This window comes from Protopterus annectens, chromosome 12.part0 (genome assembly GCF_019279795.1).
Source record: "Protopterus annectens isolate FY-2018-M chromosome 12.part0, PAN1.0, whole genome shotgun sequence".
Lineage (NCBI taxonomy): Eukaryota > Metazoa > Chordata > Ceratodontiformes > Protopteridae > Protopterus > Protopterus annectens.
This window is the reverse complement of record NC_056746.1, coordinates 864,333,380-864,355,485: the sequence shown is the minus strand read 5'-3', so window position 1 is coordinate 864,355,485 and position 22,106 is coordinate 864,333,380. Positions and strand designations below refer to the sequence as shown.

The window sequence follows — 22,106 nt, the reverse complement described above, 5'->3', positions numbered from 1 at the left end:
TTTACTATACTATTTAAGTAACCATGATTTTGGTGTCAGTGTTCTGATGAAGTCTATATAGTAGATGAAAGCGCTTAACAATTACTGCAGTTTTATTCTTTAAAAAGTTTGTTAATAAAGTCATGTTATTACATCTTGTGGCAGACTTTTGGATCCGGACACCCCATCCAGCAGAATTTGTGTATTCATTCATTCTTGTTTTTTATCTGCTGAACTGACTTGTTCTTTATTAGTTACTGAAAGGGGTCATGGATTCTTTGGACGAATTGCCATCCATATTCTCGCCCGCTAGGAGGGACGAGATCCACAAAATGCAGTCTGAGATAGTCATTATTAAGGGAGAATTAACACGGCTGATAGACCTTATCAGCCAGCCTGAGAGAAGAGCTGGAAGCTCTCAGGAGATGACGTCAACACGTAAAAATAGCAGAAGCAATGGGTTGAACAACTCCACCAACGGACAACGAGATGGTGATGTTCAGTGTATTGGACCCTCTAATGGATCCACCGGTGCTGCCAGCCTTTGTTTTAACAAATGGTTAGGATGGAGGGAAGAGGGAGGATCGGAGGACGAGTACAACATTTCAGGCGCCAAACCGAAGCAAACAGTCCCTAAAAAAACATATTCTGTGGTTGGACATGCCACAGATACAAGTACTGTCAACCCCCGAATTTTGAACAATTGTAATGGAGGTAAAGAAAGTATCAGACGCCACAATTTGGACTTGTTTTTCAAATGTAATTTTGACTTTGAGAGCAATAATTACAAATCCAAAACTGATACTAATTCTAATAAAAGTAAAGAGGACAATAGAACTTTAAAAGATCTCATTTTTGATTTTGGTAAAAAATTAGGTACAGTCAAAAGTTTGCAGCTTGACAACCTGTACCTAAAGCAATGTCCTGATTTAAAAATTGTCCCAATGGGCCTCAGGTTTTTCAAACAGCCCATAGGGGTGGATTTAGATGAATGTAACATTTTAGAGTGCAACAAGCTCTTTGACAGTTTCGTTCTTACTTTTATAGAATTCATTATTAACTGTAATGATAAGAAAAATCTGTGCTTTGATAGCTGAAACTGAGATGTTAAATGAGACAATTACACAAGATTTGTTATTCAGTGAATAGGAAAGCTTCTTTTTCAAGCAGTATGAATGGGCCGATAAGAACTGTAAGAAACAGTTCGATAGGAAATGTAAAAAATTAAAAAGGGACCTGAATCAATATGAAAAGAAACAGGTTTACAGATGGGATAACTTGAAAGGAGACTCTGATGGGACATATAAATGGAGAAATAAACATCCTACAAGGGGAGCTGCTTACAAAAATATGGATCATTTTGGTTATTATAATGATAGTAGGAATTTTTTAGGGACAAGGCAAGATGTTCAGGATATACAAGAGGAACAATTAGGACCTGAACACAAAAATTGGAGGCAAAGGAAATTTCAAAGGGATTGGAGAAACTAGGCCATGAGGAAAATATAGTGAGACACAATGAAGTACATTTTAGTTTAGGAGATTTTAGTGTGTTCAATTACACTGATTTTAAATTAGAAAAAAAGAACATTTTAGATTATTCTCCATAGGTATGTAATTCTTATCCTCTTCCAGATGTAATATTACAGATTATATTATAGAATTTAAGCAATTTATACGTAAACTTAATTTAGCAGTATATTTTCACGATAGCAACAGGGCAAAAGGAAACATTGTGTTTAAAAAGCCCAGTACCTTTATTCCACTGATGAATTCTACTTTAGCCACTTATGAAAAGGTTGTGACTGATGAAATATATGAGATATACAATAGTTCTAAGAATAAAAGAATGAGACACAACCTATCTAAAAATGAATATGATTTGTTAAACCAAATACAAGGTGATCACCAAATTCGAGTTATGAAACCTGACAAAGGGGGAGGCATTGATTGTATTGTACAATACTCAGGATTATATTAATAAAATGCATAAAATTTTATTAAGTTCACGTAACTATGAAATTTCATCGTTAAATGAAGTTAATATAGGAAATCATAAAATAGATTTATTCCTGGAAGATCTTCTGTTGGAAAACAAAATTGATGTGGAATTATACAATTTTTTGAAAGTGAAACATCCAGTATTAGCTACGATTTTAGGAATACCAAAGGTGCACAAAAATTTAAAGGACCCACCCTTTAGGCCCATTATTTCGGGGAATAAATCTAAAGCCTTTCCTTTTGGACAAGTGATAGACAGGTGGTTGAAATTTATATACAATAAAATACCCCATATTATTATTGATTCATAGGACTTTTTAGGTAGGTTGACCCCCGATAAATTTAATAATGGGGTTATTTTTGTCACAATAGATGTGATAGACTTGTTTTCTTGTATTCCTGAGGAAGACTGCCTTAAAAAGTTCAAGGAAAGCATTCAAAAGTATGCTGAGTTTTCATGGGACAGAATCCTACTAATACTGGAATTCATGGATATAGTATTAAAAAATAATTTTATATTTTATGAAGGGGAATATTACAAACAAAGTAATGGTGTGGCAATGGGCGCAGCTTGTGCGCCCATTTTTTGCCAATTTGGTGTTACTAAATTGGGAAGAAGAACAAGTATTTAAAAGTAAGGGGAATAAGGCTATTAAATGCTATGTTCGTTTCTTGGATGACATTTTTATTTTATGGAATGACTCTTTACAAGAATTAGAATTGTTTTTTGATCACTTAATTCCAATGAATACTTAAAATTCACTTATAAAAGTAATTCAAAGGGTATAACATATTTAGATACATTTATTTACATAGAGAATGACCATTTTTGTTCTAAAATACATAGAAAAAGTACATTTAGTAATACGTACCTCAAACACTCTAGTTGTCATCCTTACAAGCAAAAGGCCAGTATCATTAAGGGTCAACGTATTAGGGCAGCAAGGATGACTTCTGAGTTTAATGAAATGGTTAAGGAACTTGATCTTATTGGAAATATGTTTTCTAAAAGAGGATATCCCAGTACTCTTATAGGTAACACAGTAAAATATGTAAAAGAGGAATGGGGTAAAAAGTATCAACCACTTTTGGGTAGGGGTGAGGTGAACTCACAGAACAAACCTAATGTTGTCCCAATGAACCAGAACCAATTCCAACGGGCATGTAAACTACAATTCGGAAATTTTGCTAAGGATATTCGGAATGTAATAACATGCAACTGGAATATTTTAAAATCTGAGGAAAATATATACAAAATAACAAGGCAGTGTCCAACATTTGTCTACAAAACAGGCTTCAACCTTAAAAGTAAATTTAAGATGAAGAAAATTAATATAAGGAATGGAAATGGGGAGAGGGGCACCCAAAAATGTGGAAATTGCAATCAGTGTCATGCTATAATGGAAGAGGCTACGCTTAAGCTGGAGAATTTCAGTCATATTTAAAATTTCAGTATGGTAATCGTAGGACTCAACACGTGGTATACCTGGCTAAATGCACAAAATGTCCCTGTTTCTAGGTGTTTGAGGAACAGGATCTATGACCATGGTTACTGTACAAGGACAAAAGATGAAACAAATGCTTTGTACAGACATTTAAGTAAAAGTCCTGGATGCATTGATTTTAAATTTGCCATATTAGAGCAGGTAAGGGCAAACCCCAGAGGGGGGAGTATTACTAAGAAATTAAATGAGAGAGAAACTAAATGGCAAATATTATTAAATTCCACAGTGCATCCCGGGATTAATGATGGTATATCCATTAAAGCCATACTGGAATCAAAAATGTGATGTTATTTTGAGTTTATAGTCATTGGTTTTTAGTCATTAAGTTATTTTTATTCAAGTGTGATAGACAAGTTGCGCAATTGATTAAGTTGTATTATATTATAAAGTTTTCAAACATTTTTTATACATTTTTAAACATATATACATAATAATTTATTACTGAGCACTTTAAAGATGATGAGGTAAAGTATTAATTACTTGATTAGGTGTTGCTGCTTACTGGTTTACTATACTATTTAAGTAACCATGATTTTGGTGTCAGTGTTCTGATGAAGTCTATATAGTAGATGAAAGCGCTGAACAATTACTGCAGTTTTATTCTTTAAAAAGTTTCTTAATAAAGTCGTGTTATTACAATGTCTTGTGGCAGTTTTTTGGATCCGGACACCCCATCCAGCAGAAGGGATAAAACAAAGCCATAACAGAGTTGTAAAATGAAAATTAATCCAGCTATAGCATGGACAAGATCACAAAAATCACTGAACAGCATCCCACATTTATGGATAATGGAATGGTTACAGATGTACAAGATACACACAACATTGAACAATTACATTATAGCGACTATGAAACAGTTTCAATCCATCTTGCAGCTAAGCCGAGACAAAGGACAACAAAAAAAAAAAAAAACAAAGGGGGGGGGGGGGTTGCTTCCAATATGATTTTTTGCCAGCACTGCTGTATTGTCTTGTTCTTAGCCCAATAAACTCTCATCTCTGTTTTGTAGACAGTTTACAACTGTATATTTCATCGGATAAGGATCTGAAAGCACAACTACAAATGATTAAAATTTTCTAAAATGTCATAGTGTGCTAAAAACTGAAATTATGTACATACTATAATGACAGATCCATATTGCCCAATTTTCATCCTGTTCAGTGCATGGGTTGTCATATACGATCAGATCAGACCTATCTCTGAAGCTTCACGGACCTAGAGCTCTGACTCCTCTCCTACCCATAATTCAATGCACTCTGCCCTTGTACCTCAGATCAAGCTTGCCCCTACCAGAGAGAGACAATTTTGGGTCCCTAATGAAATGTCAGCACTCAAAAATATAAAAAGAGCCAACAAGCTGAAAACAAAGACCAAAAACACAGAAGTTCAATACTTGAAAATTACTTTTCTCCTTAAAACTTTAAAAAAAAACATTATTCATTAATGTAATAAAGAAACCTACATAAAGAGATCAGTCTGACAGGCCTATGCAGAGGATCCATGGTCACCAGAAGCCAACAAGAAATGAGAATTTGGAAGAGGGCAAGAGGCTAAAATCAGATAAAAATCAGACTGATGTTAAATTCAACATACGAGACAGATTCCAGAGCTATTTTTACCTGGATGGTATCAAGGAAGGACATTGCTATGAAAGGAACCAAAGGAGGCACTTGATCTAGACTGCATATCCTATTTATAAGATGTTGACCCAGTTGCAGTAGCACAAATGTCATCAATGGAAGTCTTTTTTCATAAAGCCTATTGAAGTAGCTATTGCTCATGTAGAATGAGCCATGGGTTCTGCATGTAAAGGTAAGCCTTTTTTTGCATACACAAAGGAAATACAATATGATAACCATCTTGAAAAAGAGTAACTTTAGAAAGTGCTTTGCCCAATTTACATTTAGAATATGCAGTAAACAACTAATCAGACTTCCTGAGGCGTTTTGCTTTTATGAAGCTAAAATCTGAGTTGATGGACATTCAGCATAAGCAGAGTATATTCATCTTTGTTGGAGAATTTGGGGGGAAAACACACTGGTAGGTTGATGGATTGATGGATTGATTTAAATTTGCTTTGGATGCCACCTTAGGAAGCTCTGTCTTTATGAAAAAAAAAAAGGGTTTGTAACTCAAATTTCTCTGGCCGATGGTAACAGTCTCAAGAAAAACTGTCTTCCAAGAGAGGAGCTTCAAATCTGCTGATGCTGCTGGTTCAAAGGGAGGTTCAGTTAATGCTTGGGGCAAAATAGTAACATCCCATGAAAAGACTGGGCTCCTGATTGGATGCCATAGAAGGAAAGTTCCCCTCAGAAAGGCTTTAGAGACTTTTAGGGATGCTAAGATAGTGTCATTATGACCTACATGAAAATATGAAATTGCAGCCATTTGCAATTTGACAGTGGAAAAACTGGAACAATTATGGAAAAGCTCAGACAGAAACTTCAGTACAGATGGGATGGGCAAAGAAAACTGAAATATTCCTTTTGACACAGCCCAGATGGAAAATCTTTTCCATTTACTATGACAAGTCTTTTTTGAGATTGTTTGAGGCTGTAAATCTGAACAATCGGTGCTGGAAGTCAGGCATCTCTGGCCAAAGTCAGAACTGAAGGAACTAAGCAGTTACTTTCATGGACTTCTGGTTTGTATCAGGCAGTCTATCTGGGTGAGTCAAGAGATTTGGATACTAATCCAACATCCATGGCAGATGTACTAGAAGATGCCACAAGAAAGGAAACCATGTTTGTTGGGGTCGGAAAAGAGCAATAAGATCACCCTGGCCTTGTATTTTCTTGCTTTCTGGATGAATATGTTCATTAATGGCCTGTCAGCTGTAGAATTAACCTTGCTGAAGGTGAAGGATGTTGAAGTAACTGTGTAGCTGCCAGTCGTACAGAAAATACTCTGGATTGGGGAAATTTGAAGCACTGAGTCCAGGTGGCACTTAATGAATTCTATTTGTGGTGAGGGTTTCATGTGGCTTCGGGGTAAATTTGTGATTCCCAGGTTTTGCATTTTCTGGAACAGAAGGTCCAGATGGTGTAAGAGCAGATGCCTGGAGGTAGCATAATGAGCTAATCATCATAGTATGGGAAAACGTGGATCCCCTGCAGATGCAGAAGAGCTGCAACCACTGCTATTACTTTGGTGAATACCCTGGGAGTTGTGGCGAGACTGAGAGGCAGTGCTCTGAACTGATAATGGTCATTTCCCAGCCAGAAATTGGGAAATCTCCTTGTATTATTCTCTGTCTTTAAATAATAGCATGCATCCTGAAAATCTACTGATTACATCCAAGCATCCCTTCCTCAGAAGACACAATAGACTGCAACATGACCACCTGGAATTTTGTCTGTTTTACAAACTGATTTCATTGACTCAGATCTAAAATGGGTATGAGGTCACCTGTTTTCTTGAGTACTAAAATAAACCTTGAGTAGACTTTGGACTCTAACTTATCTTTGGGGACAGGGTGGATGACTCTTTTTGAGCAGATTGTATATTTCTGCTGCTGCCATTTCCCACTGACTGGGTGGAACATTGGGTACTTTCTTCTTTTTTAATGAGGGAGAGGAAAAGGGAGTTGAGTAGCCACTGGAAATTTTGTTTATAACCCAGGAATATGTTATGTCTCGCCAGGCTTATGGATGCATGGATAAATGCCCCCCAATTGCCTCCAGAGCTCAGCAGCCAGACAAACTCTCAGGGGTGCTGGTAAAGTTAGCTGTAAATGGACAGCAAAATTCTTGATTGTGCAGTCCACCTTTGCCTCTTGGTGAAGTCCACTGGAATTACCTCCTCCTCTGCCTCAAGGAAGTCTGTCCCAAGGACTGTCATTGTAATATCCTTGTGATTTACAAAATCACATCATCTTGTCACCCCTCTGGTTCCTGGAGAAGGTCCTTTGCAGGGTGGGAAAGGCAAATTCCCACTGGTAAAAATATTCTTCACCTTCAATCCACAAAGTCTGGATCCATTGAATGGGATATTAATGAAGGACATCTTAAAGCTTTCCTCGATGTTACAAAGACACATCTAGGCATGACAGAGTACAGTAGTAATACTGGTGCCTGCTGGTTTTGCCATATCAGCAGCTGTATTTGATAACAGTTGCATGGTAACATTTGATATAGATGGCAAGGTGGAGAAGCTGGTAGACCTAGAGTCTTCTGAACATTCACAGGCAGGTTACCTGAGACAGATTTGGAGATCTCCTGGGTCAAAGCTCTCTAAATATGGGTTACATGAACCAAGTAGTTCAGCACTCGAAGGGCAATGATCACTGAATATGTCTATTTCCCAAACCTGTCCAACACCCCAGACTCCCTGTTGAGGTGGTGGACAGAGGAACTTTCCTCAAATAGTTCCTTCTTGGTGGCTGCCACTACCACCATAGCATCTACTGGCAGACTCTTGCACCAATACTTCTTATTCTTGGGTGCTACCAAAGCCCTATCTGGTTTCTTTGGGATTGGTTTAACCAGGTCAGGGTCCTTCCTTGACCGCCAGGATCTCATCGAAGGTGACATCATCCAAGGGAGATCTGGGGCATCCTTCACCTTCTTCCAAATCCATGCCTTCTGTGAATGACCCCAGACACGAGTCTATGTACTTCCGTGTGCATATCTGTTTCCAGTGAACCTGAGCTGGTGGGTGGTCAGAAGGGTCAGAATCAGATTGGGAACTCACTTATTGATCTATCTCTGAGGTCTATGGTGCTGACTTGTCCCTGGTGGATACATCGATGGGAAGGAGAAGCAAAATCCTCTAGAAGATGGACTGGAGCGGAGCTGAAAATCAATGCCTTTTCTCTTGGCACAGCCAAAACCTTTTAAAAGGCCTTGAATGTCAAAGCTCACATTGGACTAGAGAGGGATCTTCTGCCCGAAGTGGAAAGTTGCACCTCTGTTCTGATGCACCCTGGTGCAGAAACCAACCTTGGACCCGTGCTGTCGAGAGCTGAAGTGCCAAGAGGGAGAGAGAGCTCTGATAACTTTGGAGTTTACCCATCCCCTCAAGTCCCAAGCTCACAGTTGGTGCAGAGGTTAAGGTTACAAGCTGTAGTTCCTGTGGTACAAAGTTTGATTCCATCAATCTACTACATGACCTTGAGCAAGTCACTTCACCTAACATTGCATCTAGGTCACCCCTGAAAAGGGACTTCGTATCCAGTGGACCCACCTGGTTAACAAAGGTGTATTATTAATAGCTTTCTCTGTGGCACAAGGTACAAGTGCAGTGAGCTTAGAAAAAGATGATATCTGGTGTAGAGTTCAAATCCAGTTAATAATTTTATAGAGGGGGTCAGAATGCAATTTGTCATAACATTTCTCCCAGACTTTCACTTCCCTGGAACAAGCTTCCAATTTACATGAAAGAGCACCTCCCTGACCCTCTTCAAATGCAACCTTGATCAATGGATGGGTGACTGTAAATTCACTCCTGTGGTGATGCCCATGTCCCTCTTGGACAGAGGAAGTTGGTATTAACTACCATAGATCCTTACCTCTGCGAACTTCACTCACCTAACCACTGACAACTGGGGCAACTCAGGATAAACATTGCCAGGCTTGTAAGGAGTCTATGGTCGTTAGCCTCGTAACCTCCTATGGACCTATGAATTGATGCCTTGGCTCCAAGACACTTCCTGAGTCAAATGCCTCAGAGTCGAAAGAGAGAGATACTGAAGTAGCAAGCCCTGTCAACTCCAACAATGGTGCACCAGAGCAGGTAAGGTCCATGACAACCAGACACAATGGGTGGACTGCTACCAGAGATAGAAGAGTAGGGGTTGTTAGACCAGTACTCGTTGCTTTCAAGGGTGACTGCACCAAGAGAACCCCAAGCTAGATTTGCATCCTCAAGAACTTCTGTATCATTTTATTGACATCTTGCTCACTCAGGCTTCTAAATGACTGAAATGAAGATTACATTCAGGGTGGTCTCAAAATGTCTTTTTGTAGGATGGAAGATGGCGATCTTGGGCTTATCAGCTCTGGAGAGTAATGGAGCAGAGAAAAGGGTTGGGTTCAAGGTACTGATGGTTCTGACCTCCCTGGTATCTTAGGATCCTGACAGGCCAAAACAGAGGGATCTGGAGACCTCCTCAGATTTTTCTCTCTGTTTCTCTCTCATCTTTCTCCTACATCACCTCCTCATTACTCTTCCCCTTAGTCTTGGTTTTATTCTGCTTCTTGGCAGCAGCAGATGATGAAAATGGAGTAGGACGGGAAGACCCCATCTGAGTAGAGAGGAGATCCTTAATCAACTTTTCTCTTTGAGTTTGAATGGTCCTGGCACCAAAGGATGCACAAATACTGCAGTCTGTGTTAAGATGGGGAGCACCCAAACAGTAAATGCACAAAGCATTAGGATCTTGAGGTGGGATTTTGTGGCCTCAATGACTGTCCTTTTTCACCAAACTATTCATAGAAATATACACACACTGGCTACCAATGATTGCCCTTGAAGGAAAAATTATCCTAAGGCCTAATCTAAACCCTGTAACTACAAAACGTTGTTTCTGTAAATAACTCAGAACAAACAATAAAAAGAAAAGCTGTAGAGACTAGTCTCTTAGTAGGAGAGGAGATTATAGATGCAATCGACTCAAAAAAGGGCACACCGAAAAAACTGGAGCCCTTGTTCTAAAAACACATCTGATGTTTCTGATTACAAATGAGATCTGAGGTACAAGGCAGTGTGCACGGAATTATGAGTAAGGGAGGAGCCACAGCACTGGATCTGTGAAGCTTCAGATATGGCGCTGAGGTCGGATTCAACAACCCATATGTTGAATTGCATGAAAACAGACATCAGATCAACATTTAACAGAAAGATACATCACCAAGAAAATATCAACCTGGGGTAGGAAAGTGAAATAAAGTAACTTAAGCAGGCATGACTATATAAATATTTAGAAATAGATGAACAGTCAGCAATTAAGCATGAACAAATGAGAACAAATCTTAGTAAGGAATACTTCAGAAGACTAAAGCCAAAATTGAAAATTGCTATGCCAGGAATACAGTCTAAGCTATAAAACAATTTGCTCTTCCTGTTCTTACAGCTTTGGTTTGAATGACTGGCCTCAAACAACACTGGGCAAGAAAATAAGAAAAAAAAATGTTTCTTGCTTGTCAAATGATTCCAAGATTATGTATCTATCTGTCGGAAGGAGGAATGAGCCTCCTTAACACAGATTACATGTGTAAGACTGCAATTGCAAAACTACATGCACATATGCTGAACTCAGCAAACCCTATCAAAGTGAAAGTTCTGAAGCATGAAGAGAACAAGCTTAAAATGACATCCTTGCTTAGCAGAAAAGATTGGGAATGGACATCAAATGCAAGTACAAAAAAAAAAAAAAAGGGACCAGAAGAAAAGGAAACAAATTCAAAGTCCACAAATAGAGGCATGTATTGAAAACTTCTATACCAACCCCATGTTGATCAATATATGAAGCAGGAGTAGATGAAGAGAAGAATTTAAACCAAACAATAAAAGGCTAATGACAACCCAAGAATGTGGTTTTACAAAGTCTATACATAAAGTGGGATAAACGGCACAGCTCTCAACTGTCCAGATTTTTGCAGCATCATATTTTTGGTTTGCTTTCCATAAAATCTGTGGTCTTCTAAAAAAAAAAAAAAATCACTGAAGATTGAAATTACTAAATAATGATATACATGAGTTTCAGACTTCACCTCTTTCAGAAAATGCATAGTAACACAAACCCTATTATTCTAGCAACTTTTGACAATTTTAAGAGCAATATTTAAAATCTGTCCCTATTTTTGGGCCTTTGTCCCTCCTCCATTATTTTAGACTCTGTCCAGATTTCTTGCTCTATGAGATTGACAGGTATGATACAGACAAATGCAAGTTCTGCAAAACAAAACTGGAAATAGTTGCACATCCCGTTGCTGGGTGTGATACACTCATTGCTAAGATTCTGTATATTGAAAGGCACAGTAATGTGGCAAAACTGTTACACTGGGGCTTGTGCAAACATTTCAATACAGAAGTAGCTGAGTAGCATTTGAAATGAAACAAAATATTATAGACAATGAAGTTTGGATCACATAAGATCACCCAATGCCAACAGTTGAAAAATAGATGCAAGGAAAATAGATCCAGTAGTGTAAGAAAAAAGCAAAAGTAGTGTTAATCATTCAAATTGCTATACTAAAGGATTATAGTGTCTTACTGAGATAAACAGTGAAAATGCCAGGATTTGCAAGCAGAAATGACAGCACTATGGAAGAAAGATGCCCAGACAGTTAAAATAGTAGCAGAAGCAGCAGCAGGACTAAAATAATTTACAACCATACTTAAATACGTTACCAGTATATGTAACCACTTATTAAATGCAGAAGGTGGGAATTTTGGGTTGAAGCAATACTGATTTCATAAATGTCAACTTATGCCCTGATTTAACAACTGTTTCCATTCCTGTCAAGAGATATTTGAAAAAAAAAAACAACTAAGCATTTGGAGAAATTAAACTGACAAACTATACAAGCACATCTCTTTTGACAAAAGTTTGCACAAATGTCTTTTCATCTAATCTCATTAACCACTCATACTTCCTTTTATATTAACCTCTATCACAGCCTTAGCTTTGAGGCCTTGCAGAATTATAACACATATATAAATGGTTTCAAGTTAGAATTTTTTCTACCTTATGTAAGTGTAGTTAATTGTTGCATTTGTTACATTGTTAATGACCATCAAGCTACTGTATACTGTTATCTATTTTAAAATTACTGATGTAAACAAAATCGACAGCTGTATCATTTTTACTTGTATTAGGAGCTTGTCTCCCCAGGCCTCCATTGAAAAAGGACCTATGTCCAGCCAGACTTTTCCAGTAAACAAATGTAAAATAAATAAATAAAATCTAATATGACAGAGACCTAGCCACTCAACAATGTAAAATATGTCTCTAGGTGATTTGGTTGTGTTGACTAATGTTGCCAATGGGCATGGGTATATGTCAGTGATAAGTGGGTTAAGGATCCAGCCTACTCCAACCTACACAAGGGACCCATATTAATGGTGAAAGTGGTGTATGTGCTCCTATTGACAAGTGAGTGCCTGACATAAAGCACAGCAGCCCTGGGTCAGTAAGCTACTAGCCAGCAGGTATCCAGCTGCCCAGCTTAGGTTACCTGATATAGCTCTGTTGAGCGAAAGCTGGGTGTACAACCAATCAACCTTCCAAATATCAATTAAAAATTGTTACACTCAGTGTAGGTTCACTGAAGGGACAGAGGCTGGAATTGGATGACATGATGGTAAAGAGGAGACTGGATATCCTATGTATCCAGGAAACAAGATGGAAGGGCAGTGCAGGAAAGCCACTTGGCCTGGGATGCCTCTGGTGATGGACAGGCTTCAAAGGCAACTAAGGGATGTCATCAGAATTAGTGACAGACCCACAGCAATCAGATACCAGTGTAATGACAGGGAATTATTCATAATCTCAGCCTATGCCCCACAACAGAGTTGTGATGAGGAAAAAAAGTGCATTTAGATAGCAGTTGCAGGACCTACTGGATAAAGCAGGAAAACCTAAAATAGTGTTGATAATGGGTGACCATAACGCACAGACCGGGACAGACAGAACAGGACTGCCTGGATCCACAGGGTTGAGGAAACAAGAGTAAAGCATAGACGATTCTAGACTTATGTCTAGCAAATGGCTTGATGGTGACCAACACATGGTTTAGCAAGCGAGAGTCACAAATCACATACAAGAGAAACCAACACACAACTCGGGTAGACTTTCGCCTAGTAAGGAAAGGGCAGTGGGGTAGAATCAGTGACTGCAAAGCCTTCCCCAGTGAAATAGCTGGCCCACAGAATAAACCACTGTTCTCCACAGTCAGCTGTAAGCAGTGGCCAGAGAAGGCTCTAAAATCAGAGACCATGCTGAAGACCTGGAAGTTGCCTAAAGAGAAAGCACAACAGTTCAATGAGTTACTCAGGGCTTTAGCAACTCAAAAAAAGGAAATAGGTGGAGTTGAAGAGGAAAGGCAGTGCTTCAAAACAGCATGTGTGAGGACTACAGAGCAGATATGTGGCCGAGAAAGGTATGGAAATAAGCTACATAAGGGAAGCTGGTGGTTGAATGAAGTAATTCAGGATGTCATCAAAATAAAGGAGAGGTACAGGAAAAAGTGTGGTTCAGAAAAGATGGGTCATGACAGGAAGTAATTCTGGTTGGCTAACAAAGAGGCTAAGGGAGGAGTTGCAATAGCAAGGAACAAGGTATCAGAGGCACTCTGCCAGCTTTTAGGAAAGTGATTCATTGGATGGCACAAACAAGCTATAAGGTTTGTAAGGCAAAGAAAGAAAGATAAAGAGGACATACACATGCAAAGGCAAAGGGTGCCAGCAATAACCTGCTCACCAGTCCACAGAACATCAAAGGCAAAATGGATGGACTACTTCCAAGCAGCTTCTGAATAAAGAAAACCCCACAGAAGCTATACTGCCCCAGACACAGCCTATGATTAAAGTGGAGGAGAAGCCCACAATAGAAGAGATATGAACAGTACTAAGGAAAATGAAGTCAGGGAAAGCAGGCTCAAATGAGGTCAAAGACATGATAAAGATGTTGGGTGAGATGGTGAGAAATGGCTCCTGACAGAACTCACAGCTGAAAGTAGAGTTGGGAGGGTGGCTTAATGGCTAAGGTATTTGCCTTACAAACACAAGGTGCAGTTGAGTCTCACAAGGGATAACTGGCTAGGCTTAAAATGGCTCACAAGGGCAGTTAGCTTAGTACTAAACTATGAACCTATGAAGAGGAAGGCATATCCCAGGTTATGGGAGAATAAGTATACTACTACAAGTGTTGAAGAAGAAATGGGACTTTCACAACTCTGGCAGTATAAAGGCATCAAATTCCTACCACAGTGCAAAATATTAGAGAAGACTGATACACAAATTCACAGAGTAGGAGAAAGTAAAATGGAAGATCAGCAGTTCAGATTCAGATCAGGATGCAGCACATCTGACCAGACATTTGCAGTGAGACACTTGAGAAGAAGCTAGAAATGAGGAAAGAGTCCAACTGGGCATTCCTAGAGTTGGAGAAAGTGTATGACAAGGTCCCTAGACAGCTGATTTGGGCAGTCCTGCGGTGGTTCAAAGTACCAAAAACATTGGCAAAATTAGCATAGGCGGTGTACAAGCACCCAATGACTCAAGTACAAACAGTGTTCAGTTTCACAGAGGGGGTTTCTGAGTGAGAGTAGATGTGCATCAGGGTTCAGCTCTAAGCCCACTGTTATTCATACTGGTTATGGACTACATTAGCAAACAGATCGGAGTGGACAGATCAACCAAGTTGCTGGATGCAGATGATGTGGCTGTGACATCCCTACTCTGGTCAGTTATCAAGGAGCCTCAATCCTCAAGAAAGGCAAACCAAGGCAGGCGGACAAAGACTGGTTAAACACAAGCCAAACAATCCAAATAGAAGAATAACCAGTCAACACAGCTGAATCCAATAAAGTTGCAGTTCCAACGTTTAATAAAACAGCATACAAAATGCTAAAACCATCCAAGAAAAAGAAAAGTGCTTTCACACCTATCCCTGTACCTCTGATCTAATAAAACGGGTATAAAATGCTGCTTAAATGTACACAGTTTCAGGTCTACCTATTAAGGACACCAGTCTGGGACGTTCACTTGGAACAAAAAACAGATGCACAGTATTTCCAGATGCAGCTCTCTGCACCAAGCACTCTTAACAGCACAGAGGGACCACACTCTCATCCTGGGGCTGGGTTTCCCTCTCTCTCACAAGGCCCCAAACAAGATTCCATATTGACCACAGCTGTACAGTTGAGTCCTCAGCTGAGTGTTCCACACCAAGTCCTCCACTACCCTCTCTAGGAAACCAGTGCTCTGTGTTCTACTCCAGGTAGCTTACACATGCACACACTCTGAGATTTGATTTTCTCACACACACACACACACACACACACACACACACACACACACACACACACACACACACACACACACACACACACACACACCTACGTGGGAAAGTCTGACACAGATTAAGCAGCTCTGCCCAGACTATAAGGTAGATACTGCCACCAAAACACTCCATAGCCAGCTACTCTAAGACTCTTACCAGGGTATCCAATTATACTCTGTAAAAATAATACTAATACAAACGGTGGTGTTTGACCAATGCAGCAAGGCTTTCAGGAGCAGCCACAGCGTAACCAAATGGGTATTAGCACTCTCAGAGTTTAAAATATTCTCTTAAAAGACCAGCCACAATGAAAAGTATAAATATATTTAATAATAAATAATAAAAAATATGAAACATATTAAATATCTATTTACAATAAACACCAGAGTTTCAGCCACAGGAAATATTAAAAATAACACAGATGGAAAGGTTCACACAGATACAGAAAAAAAAAACACTTAACTAATCCTAATATATTTTCCTGAATGACTAAGAATTACTGCTCTCTAGTTCACTTACTAGAACAAGGCAAGATGAAGTGAGCGATTGGTTTCTTTCTTGTCACGTTTCACAAACAGACTGCCCTGAGACTTCTGTTTCATCTAGTATTAAAACATCATTTCAGTGCTGGATTACAGAATGACATCACATACATCTGGTCACTTGACTTCTGGTTCCCACAGTATCCCCTTTACTAGAAACCAGACTCTAGCACATATGTGTCATAATACACACACACACACACACACACACACACACACACACACACACACACACACACACACACTTCCTGAGATGTGTTATAGCATCTGGAAGCTATAAAACCATTTTAAAAATGTCCCCCCTTCCAGGGTAGCAATTAATTCACATAAAATACAAAGATGTCCACCAGGCTGGAACAGATATTGATATACTTTAATGTCAAAAACAACGATAAAAAGAATAAAACAGGTTAGCGCTTTCATGGCACGTCCACTTCATCAGACCTACATAAAACAAATCAAATAGGCTTAAAATACAATAACAGCTCCAATCAAATAAAAAGGTTCAAACACATGACACTATACTTCTAGAAGATTCAATGATGCAAGCCCCTCTTCAGTCCTTGGCCCTGTAAAGCATATTTATTTTCTCGTCCTTGGCCCTGTAAAGCATATTTATTTTCTCGTCTTAGCAATTAATTCACCCCTAAGGACAATACTTTAGGATTCCTAGTCTTATTCTTCACGAACATTTTGTCTCTGGCTATAATCAGAACTGTACAATACAATCTTTATAGCCTAAACCAGGTAATTTAATTTCACGCTATTTTTCAAAGTTAGGTGGACTGAGATTAACCTCTTCTCTTCCAGCATCCTCTGTTACAATATATTCATTTCAACAGTTACAATACAGTCTGACATACAGGTGTATTTCTTTTCTGCCCAGAAGGACCCACTGTTAGTACATTTTTTAACACAAGCAACTTTACAAATAAATTTTGAATGCAAGCACCTGTACAAATCAGGTTGATATGCAAATGGCATGTAATTCTTTACAAAACGCCAGATAGCTATGCTGGCATATGTTACACATCCTCTGCCCTACATTCTCCTGGCATAGCAGGTAATATCTCACATCATCAAAGTTGCATTACAAGCAAACTCTGAGCAAGAACTTCAGCAAAAGATAGTGGAATGGAATGCAAAAACCAAAGATGCACAGGATGAAAGTGGGTAGAGATAAGACAATTGTAATGGAAGCAGATGGGGAAAATCAGAGGAAGCAGACAATGGAGATAGAAGGTAAACTAGTGAAACAGTAGAAAAAAAGAGATTAGAAGCACACCACGACAATCGAAGCCAACTTAAAAAAATATATATATTTTTTTATTTTCATTAAAGTCTGAAGAAGTGCCCTGTGAGGCGTGAAAGCGCTTACTTTCTACAAATAAAGGATACATCCCCTTTTTAAGTTGGCTTCGATTGTCGTGGTGTGCTTCTAATCTCTTTTTTCTACTGGACTTATAACTTTGTTTTGGAGGCACTTCACCCCTTAAGTATACATTTTATTTCAAAACTAGTGAAACAGGTTTAACAGCTTCAAGTGTCTGGAAAGGGTGGATGAGCAGAAGGGAAGTTGGAATGAGGCAATCAAAGCTAGAATCAGAGAGGCAACTGGCACAGTGTGTCAGGAGTAGTGTATGACTGAAGAATGCCAAAGAAGCTGAAAAGATAGGTACATAAAGCAATGGTGTGACCAGTATTACCATTTGGTACAGAAACCTGTGCAGTAAAGGCAGAGAAATTGAGGAAGCTAGAGGTGATGGAGATGAAGTACCTGAGATGAGTGGTAGAATGTGCACTGTGGGACAGATCAAGAAATAAGGACACAGAAGGCAAAGTACCACCAATTGCAGAAAAATGTCAAAACGAACGGATTACGATGGTTCAAGCACATGTACAGAAAAGCAAAATACAATCTGATGAAGATGATTTGAGACAGAAAGGAAAATGACAAGAGGAATGATGGTGTCCAACAAAGAAGTGGATAGATTGTGTGAGACAAGACCTGTGACAATGGAGGAAAGAGAGTGGTAATGAATAGACAGAGAGAGAAGGCAACAGTTGACATGATACCCCAACCTCACATAAATAAATGGGAAAAAAGGGCTGATTACAATGATAATGTTTATTATTTTGTCCGATCATACTTTACCTTAAAGATTATAGCAATGCACACTGATGTTAGTTGCCAGAAATTGGTAGATTTACCTCTTCCTAAAACAGAATAATCACAGAGATGCTTAAAATATTTATATGGATGATTGGGGGGTCAGCCTCTTGCACCAAGTGGGAAATCTACCCCATTATAAAAACTTATTTTCTAAATACAATCGCCAGCAAGAAAAGTACAGGTCTATCATCCTTTTCTGGCACCATGTTTTTCAAGCATGTTGATTTTTGTTAAATGTGTCTTGATTTCTGCACTTTTATTATTAAGTGACCTAGATACAAAAAGTAAAGAAAGCAAAAGGAAAGGTTTAATGACAAAAATGGCAACCATCAATCCAAAAACTACTATGTACTTAAACGTTTACATTGAATCCCCAGCCAAGAAATTGAAAGAAACTGGTGGAACCTCTAAAATGATAAAAGAGGATATTAAAATTAAAATGATAAAAGAGGATATTAAAATGAAACCATATTAAAATGAAACCTTCTGTTGGAAGAATAGTCAATTTTCTGAAAGCATAAAAACAAAGTGGTATTTCCAAAATTTGGCTATACAGAAAGAACATATGTGGGAAATGTGACAGATGACATACCCACCAAAATCTTGTTCCGATTGTTTAGGATGGCATCATCCTAGTTCTGTTACTGGATATGGCTCTATCTCTGACCACTGCTTCATAGATCTGGTCATAGTAGGTAAGAAAACCTACCAGAAACAGTTAAATGCTATGGAAGATATAAAGTCACTGGAAACAGAATAATTTAAGAAAAAAGTAAAGTAAATGAACATTTTCATTGCCAAGACTTCCTGCTTTAAATAAAAATGCCATCCTGAAATAAAACTGATGCATCAGAGTTAACGCACTTGCCTCAAAAATATAGAGCAGATTCATTACTGTGCATTTTGCAAGTATTCTGCATGGATTATACTTTATAAATAATGCTCCTGTTTATACGCATATTTTGAAAATTGCTGACTTCAGCACTGGAGTGCATTCAATTTAGTGGGTCACTTCTCACCTCACAGATAAGGCCAGCACATAAGCCCCTTCATGAAATCAAAAAGGATATGTTCTTCTATCCTAGCAGCCAAGTCATCGCAGTCTACTCCAATTGCAATATAGTCATCTAGAGAGAAAGGGGTACTAAATCAGCAATGAATTATGAAAATGACAAAATCTGTAACAGCACACTATTTTAAGTAGAACAGTTGTAATAACAGCTTACCATACTTTACTGTCACAGTCCTCAAATTTCAAAATTTTAAACACCTTCATGAAATCACTGAAGGTAAAATAAACCATATTTAACATTGTTTTTCTACTTACATGCATTATAAACTACATATTTTGTTTCCATGTAACTTTCAGTCTGCATTTACTTCAAACTGCCTTCCTTTAAATCTCAATCTCATGAACATTATTCAGTATACATTGTTCCCACAATTTCCATTTACTATGTAATTCATTCTATCCCTTTTCTAAAGATCCCTCTTCAAAATTGTTATCTCTAACACCTTTATTAAATTATCACTAAGGCATATGCAAACATACATTTATGTAAAATAAAACAAGTCATATTAACATTCCAGCTACAAGCATTATACATCAACATGTATTCTTTTGTGTAACTATCAATCCAACATTGCATAAATTGCTCAGTTTCTTCCTTCCCTTAAATCTCACTCCTTCTCCAAAACATTTGGTAAGTACTGTTCCAACAATTTCCATTGTTTCTATATAACTTAATCGTACACTTTTCTAAAGAGTCCAATTCCATTTCTTTTATCTTTGCTACAACATTCAATCCTTAAAGTACAGTTGGATTAGATTTCCATTTTCTAGCAAATGCTTTTTTGACAGTTAACAGAATTAAACTTAATAAAGCCTTACTAAATCTATTATTATTCTACTATGTATTCAGATCCTGTTGTCCCTAGCTCAAAGGAATCACTCCCTTAGTTACAGCCATTTGTTCAACCAATATTTCTGACAGAGTACTTATGTAAATAATTTTTAAAATCTGACAACTCATTAATTCCCAAAACATATGTTTCCAGTTATCCCTTTCTTCCCCATCACACCTCCAACATTTACTATCTGTCTGAGGAAACATTCTTTAATGTCTGCCTAGGGTATAAAAATACCTATGCAAACATTTCCAAGCAAACCTTCTGGATTGTGTTGCATACTTTGGAGAACATGTGTCCTCCCATTGATCTTTGGTAAATTGGTTTTCCAGTCTCTCCTCAATCTTTTCTAACAACTGCTTGATTTTTAAAGTTATCATACAATATTATATATCCCTTCTATTTACTCCATTTTAACAGTAGCTTTTGTTCTAGATTCAACTAAAAACTCTAGCAGAAAAGGTTATTCACTTAAGATTCTCCTATCCCTTTCTCTTTTGCCTATACTCTGATATTGATCCTCATACAGAAGGCAGTCTCTAGCCAGGAATCCAAATGTCTTGGCCTCATCCCACTCCGGTTATTTGATCCCAATACCACTGTTCCTTCGCCAGTTTTCTCCAGTAAATTCCAGCCCCCCTTGCCTATTTTCTGTACCCCCACTTGCAGTCATCACTATTGGAAAACCTTTATTGTGTTGGCTTAGTTCATAGAATACTTTCTGCTGCTTTATGAATATAATATTCTAAATAAGTATTACTCTCTATCTGCATCTAAAGTCTCACTATTTCTTGAACTTCCCCCACTTCATCATTATCCCTTTCAAATTTGAATTATAATTTTCTGCTTGTGTTATGCATATGAGCCTTACCTGTGTAGCTCTAAAATATCCTTTCAAATTAGATCATCCTAAACCGCCTGTCTGTATTGTAAGTATCAACTTATTCCACTTAACTCTTGCCCTCTTCCTCTCACAAACAAATGCATTCAACTCTATCATTGCCTACAACTTCTCTGGTTGATAAAAAAAAATGCCTGACCTATCTGTAAAAGTAAAGGGACTAAAAACATTTTCACTGTTTGTACCTTACTATCCATAAAGAAGAGCTTGCAGTTTCTCAGTATTTTTATCTTTTTAGTCTTTTCCCACATATCCTTTCCTGCCATAACAGAAGCCTTTTCAATCCAAACTCCTAAATACTTCATCTTATGTCTCCATATATATATATATATATATATATATATATATATATATATATATATATATATATATGTACTGATGAACCAATTCATGTGTGGGTGCATAATTTATGGGCACAACCTTTGTTTTATCTTCAATAATTTTTTTTCCCAATTTGTTCCACAAAACTGAAATGTCCTTTTCTGGACTTATCAGGCACAAAATATCATCTATAAATAAAACCAACTTTTTCTTGACTACCATACCAATTATATCTCTGCATTTCTGAGTCTCTTATTTTCTTTGCCAGTGGCTCTAAATATAAAACAAATAAAGGGGGTAAGAGGACTCCTCTACCTGGTTCATCTCACAGAGGAACCCTTCCACTTTAATTTTTGCCCGAGATCCTTCATATATCTTCCTAATTAACCTTATTGTATCAGGGAATGCAAATGCTTCCAATATTGAATGCTTTCTAACAGCAGTGATTTCATTACATTTTTCTTCCTTCTGGATCATCACTGTTTTATTGATTTTGCCAAATTTTCCCTCCTCTCCACAAAACAAATAATTTCCTTATTTACAGCCATTTGCTCCTTTCTTTGTCAAAGTCATGTGCTCATTTCTTTACAAATGTGTCTCCAGCAGGATATATTTCTAACAGCTGCTTTTCCCCTCGAACATATCTGTGAATGGTTATGAATTGATTTGCTTAGGTGGAGAGCTTTTTTTCCCTTTTTTCAATAAATTATGCTCATTACATCTGCTTTCCACATACTCTTAATATCCCACACTTTTTCTTCTTTTTGTG

General features: G+C 38.0%; 1 protein-coding gene across 1 annotated transcript in view; it reads right to left on the bottom strand.

Annotated features, from left to right (window-relative positions):
• The window catches only part of TCEA2 (transcription elongation factor A2), an 819,513-nt gene that overhangs the window by 442,049 nt on the left and 355,358 nt on the right, over nt 1-22,106 (bottom strand). The window contains exon 4 of the mRNA XM_044089906.1: nt 19,278-19,334. Coding sequence (XP_043945841.1) covers nt 19,278-19,334 — 57 coding nt within the window. The remainder of the gene's footprint in view (nt 1-19,277; nt 19,335-22,106) is intronic.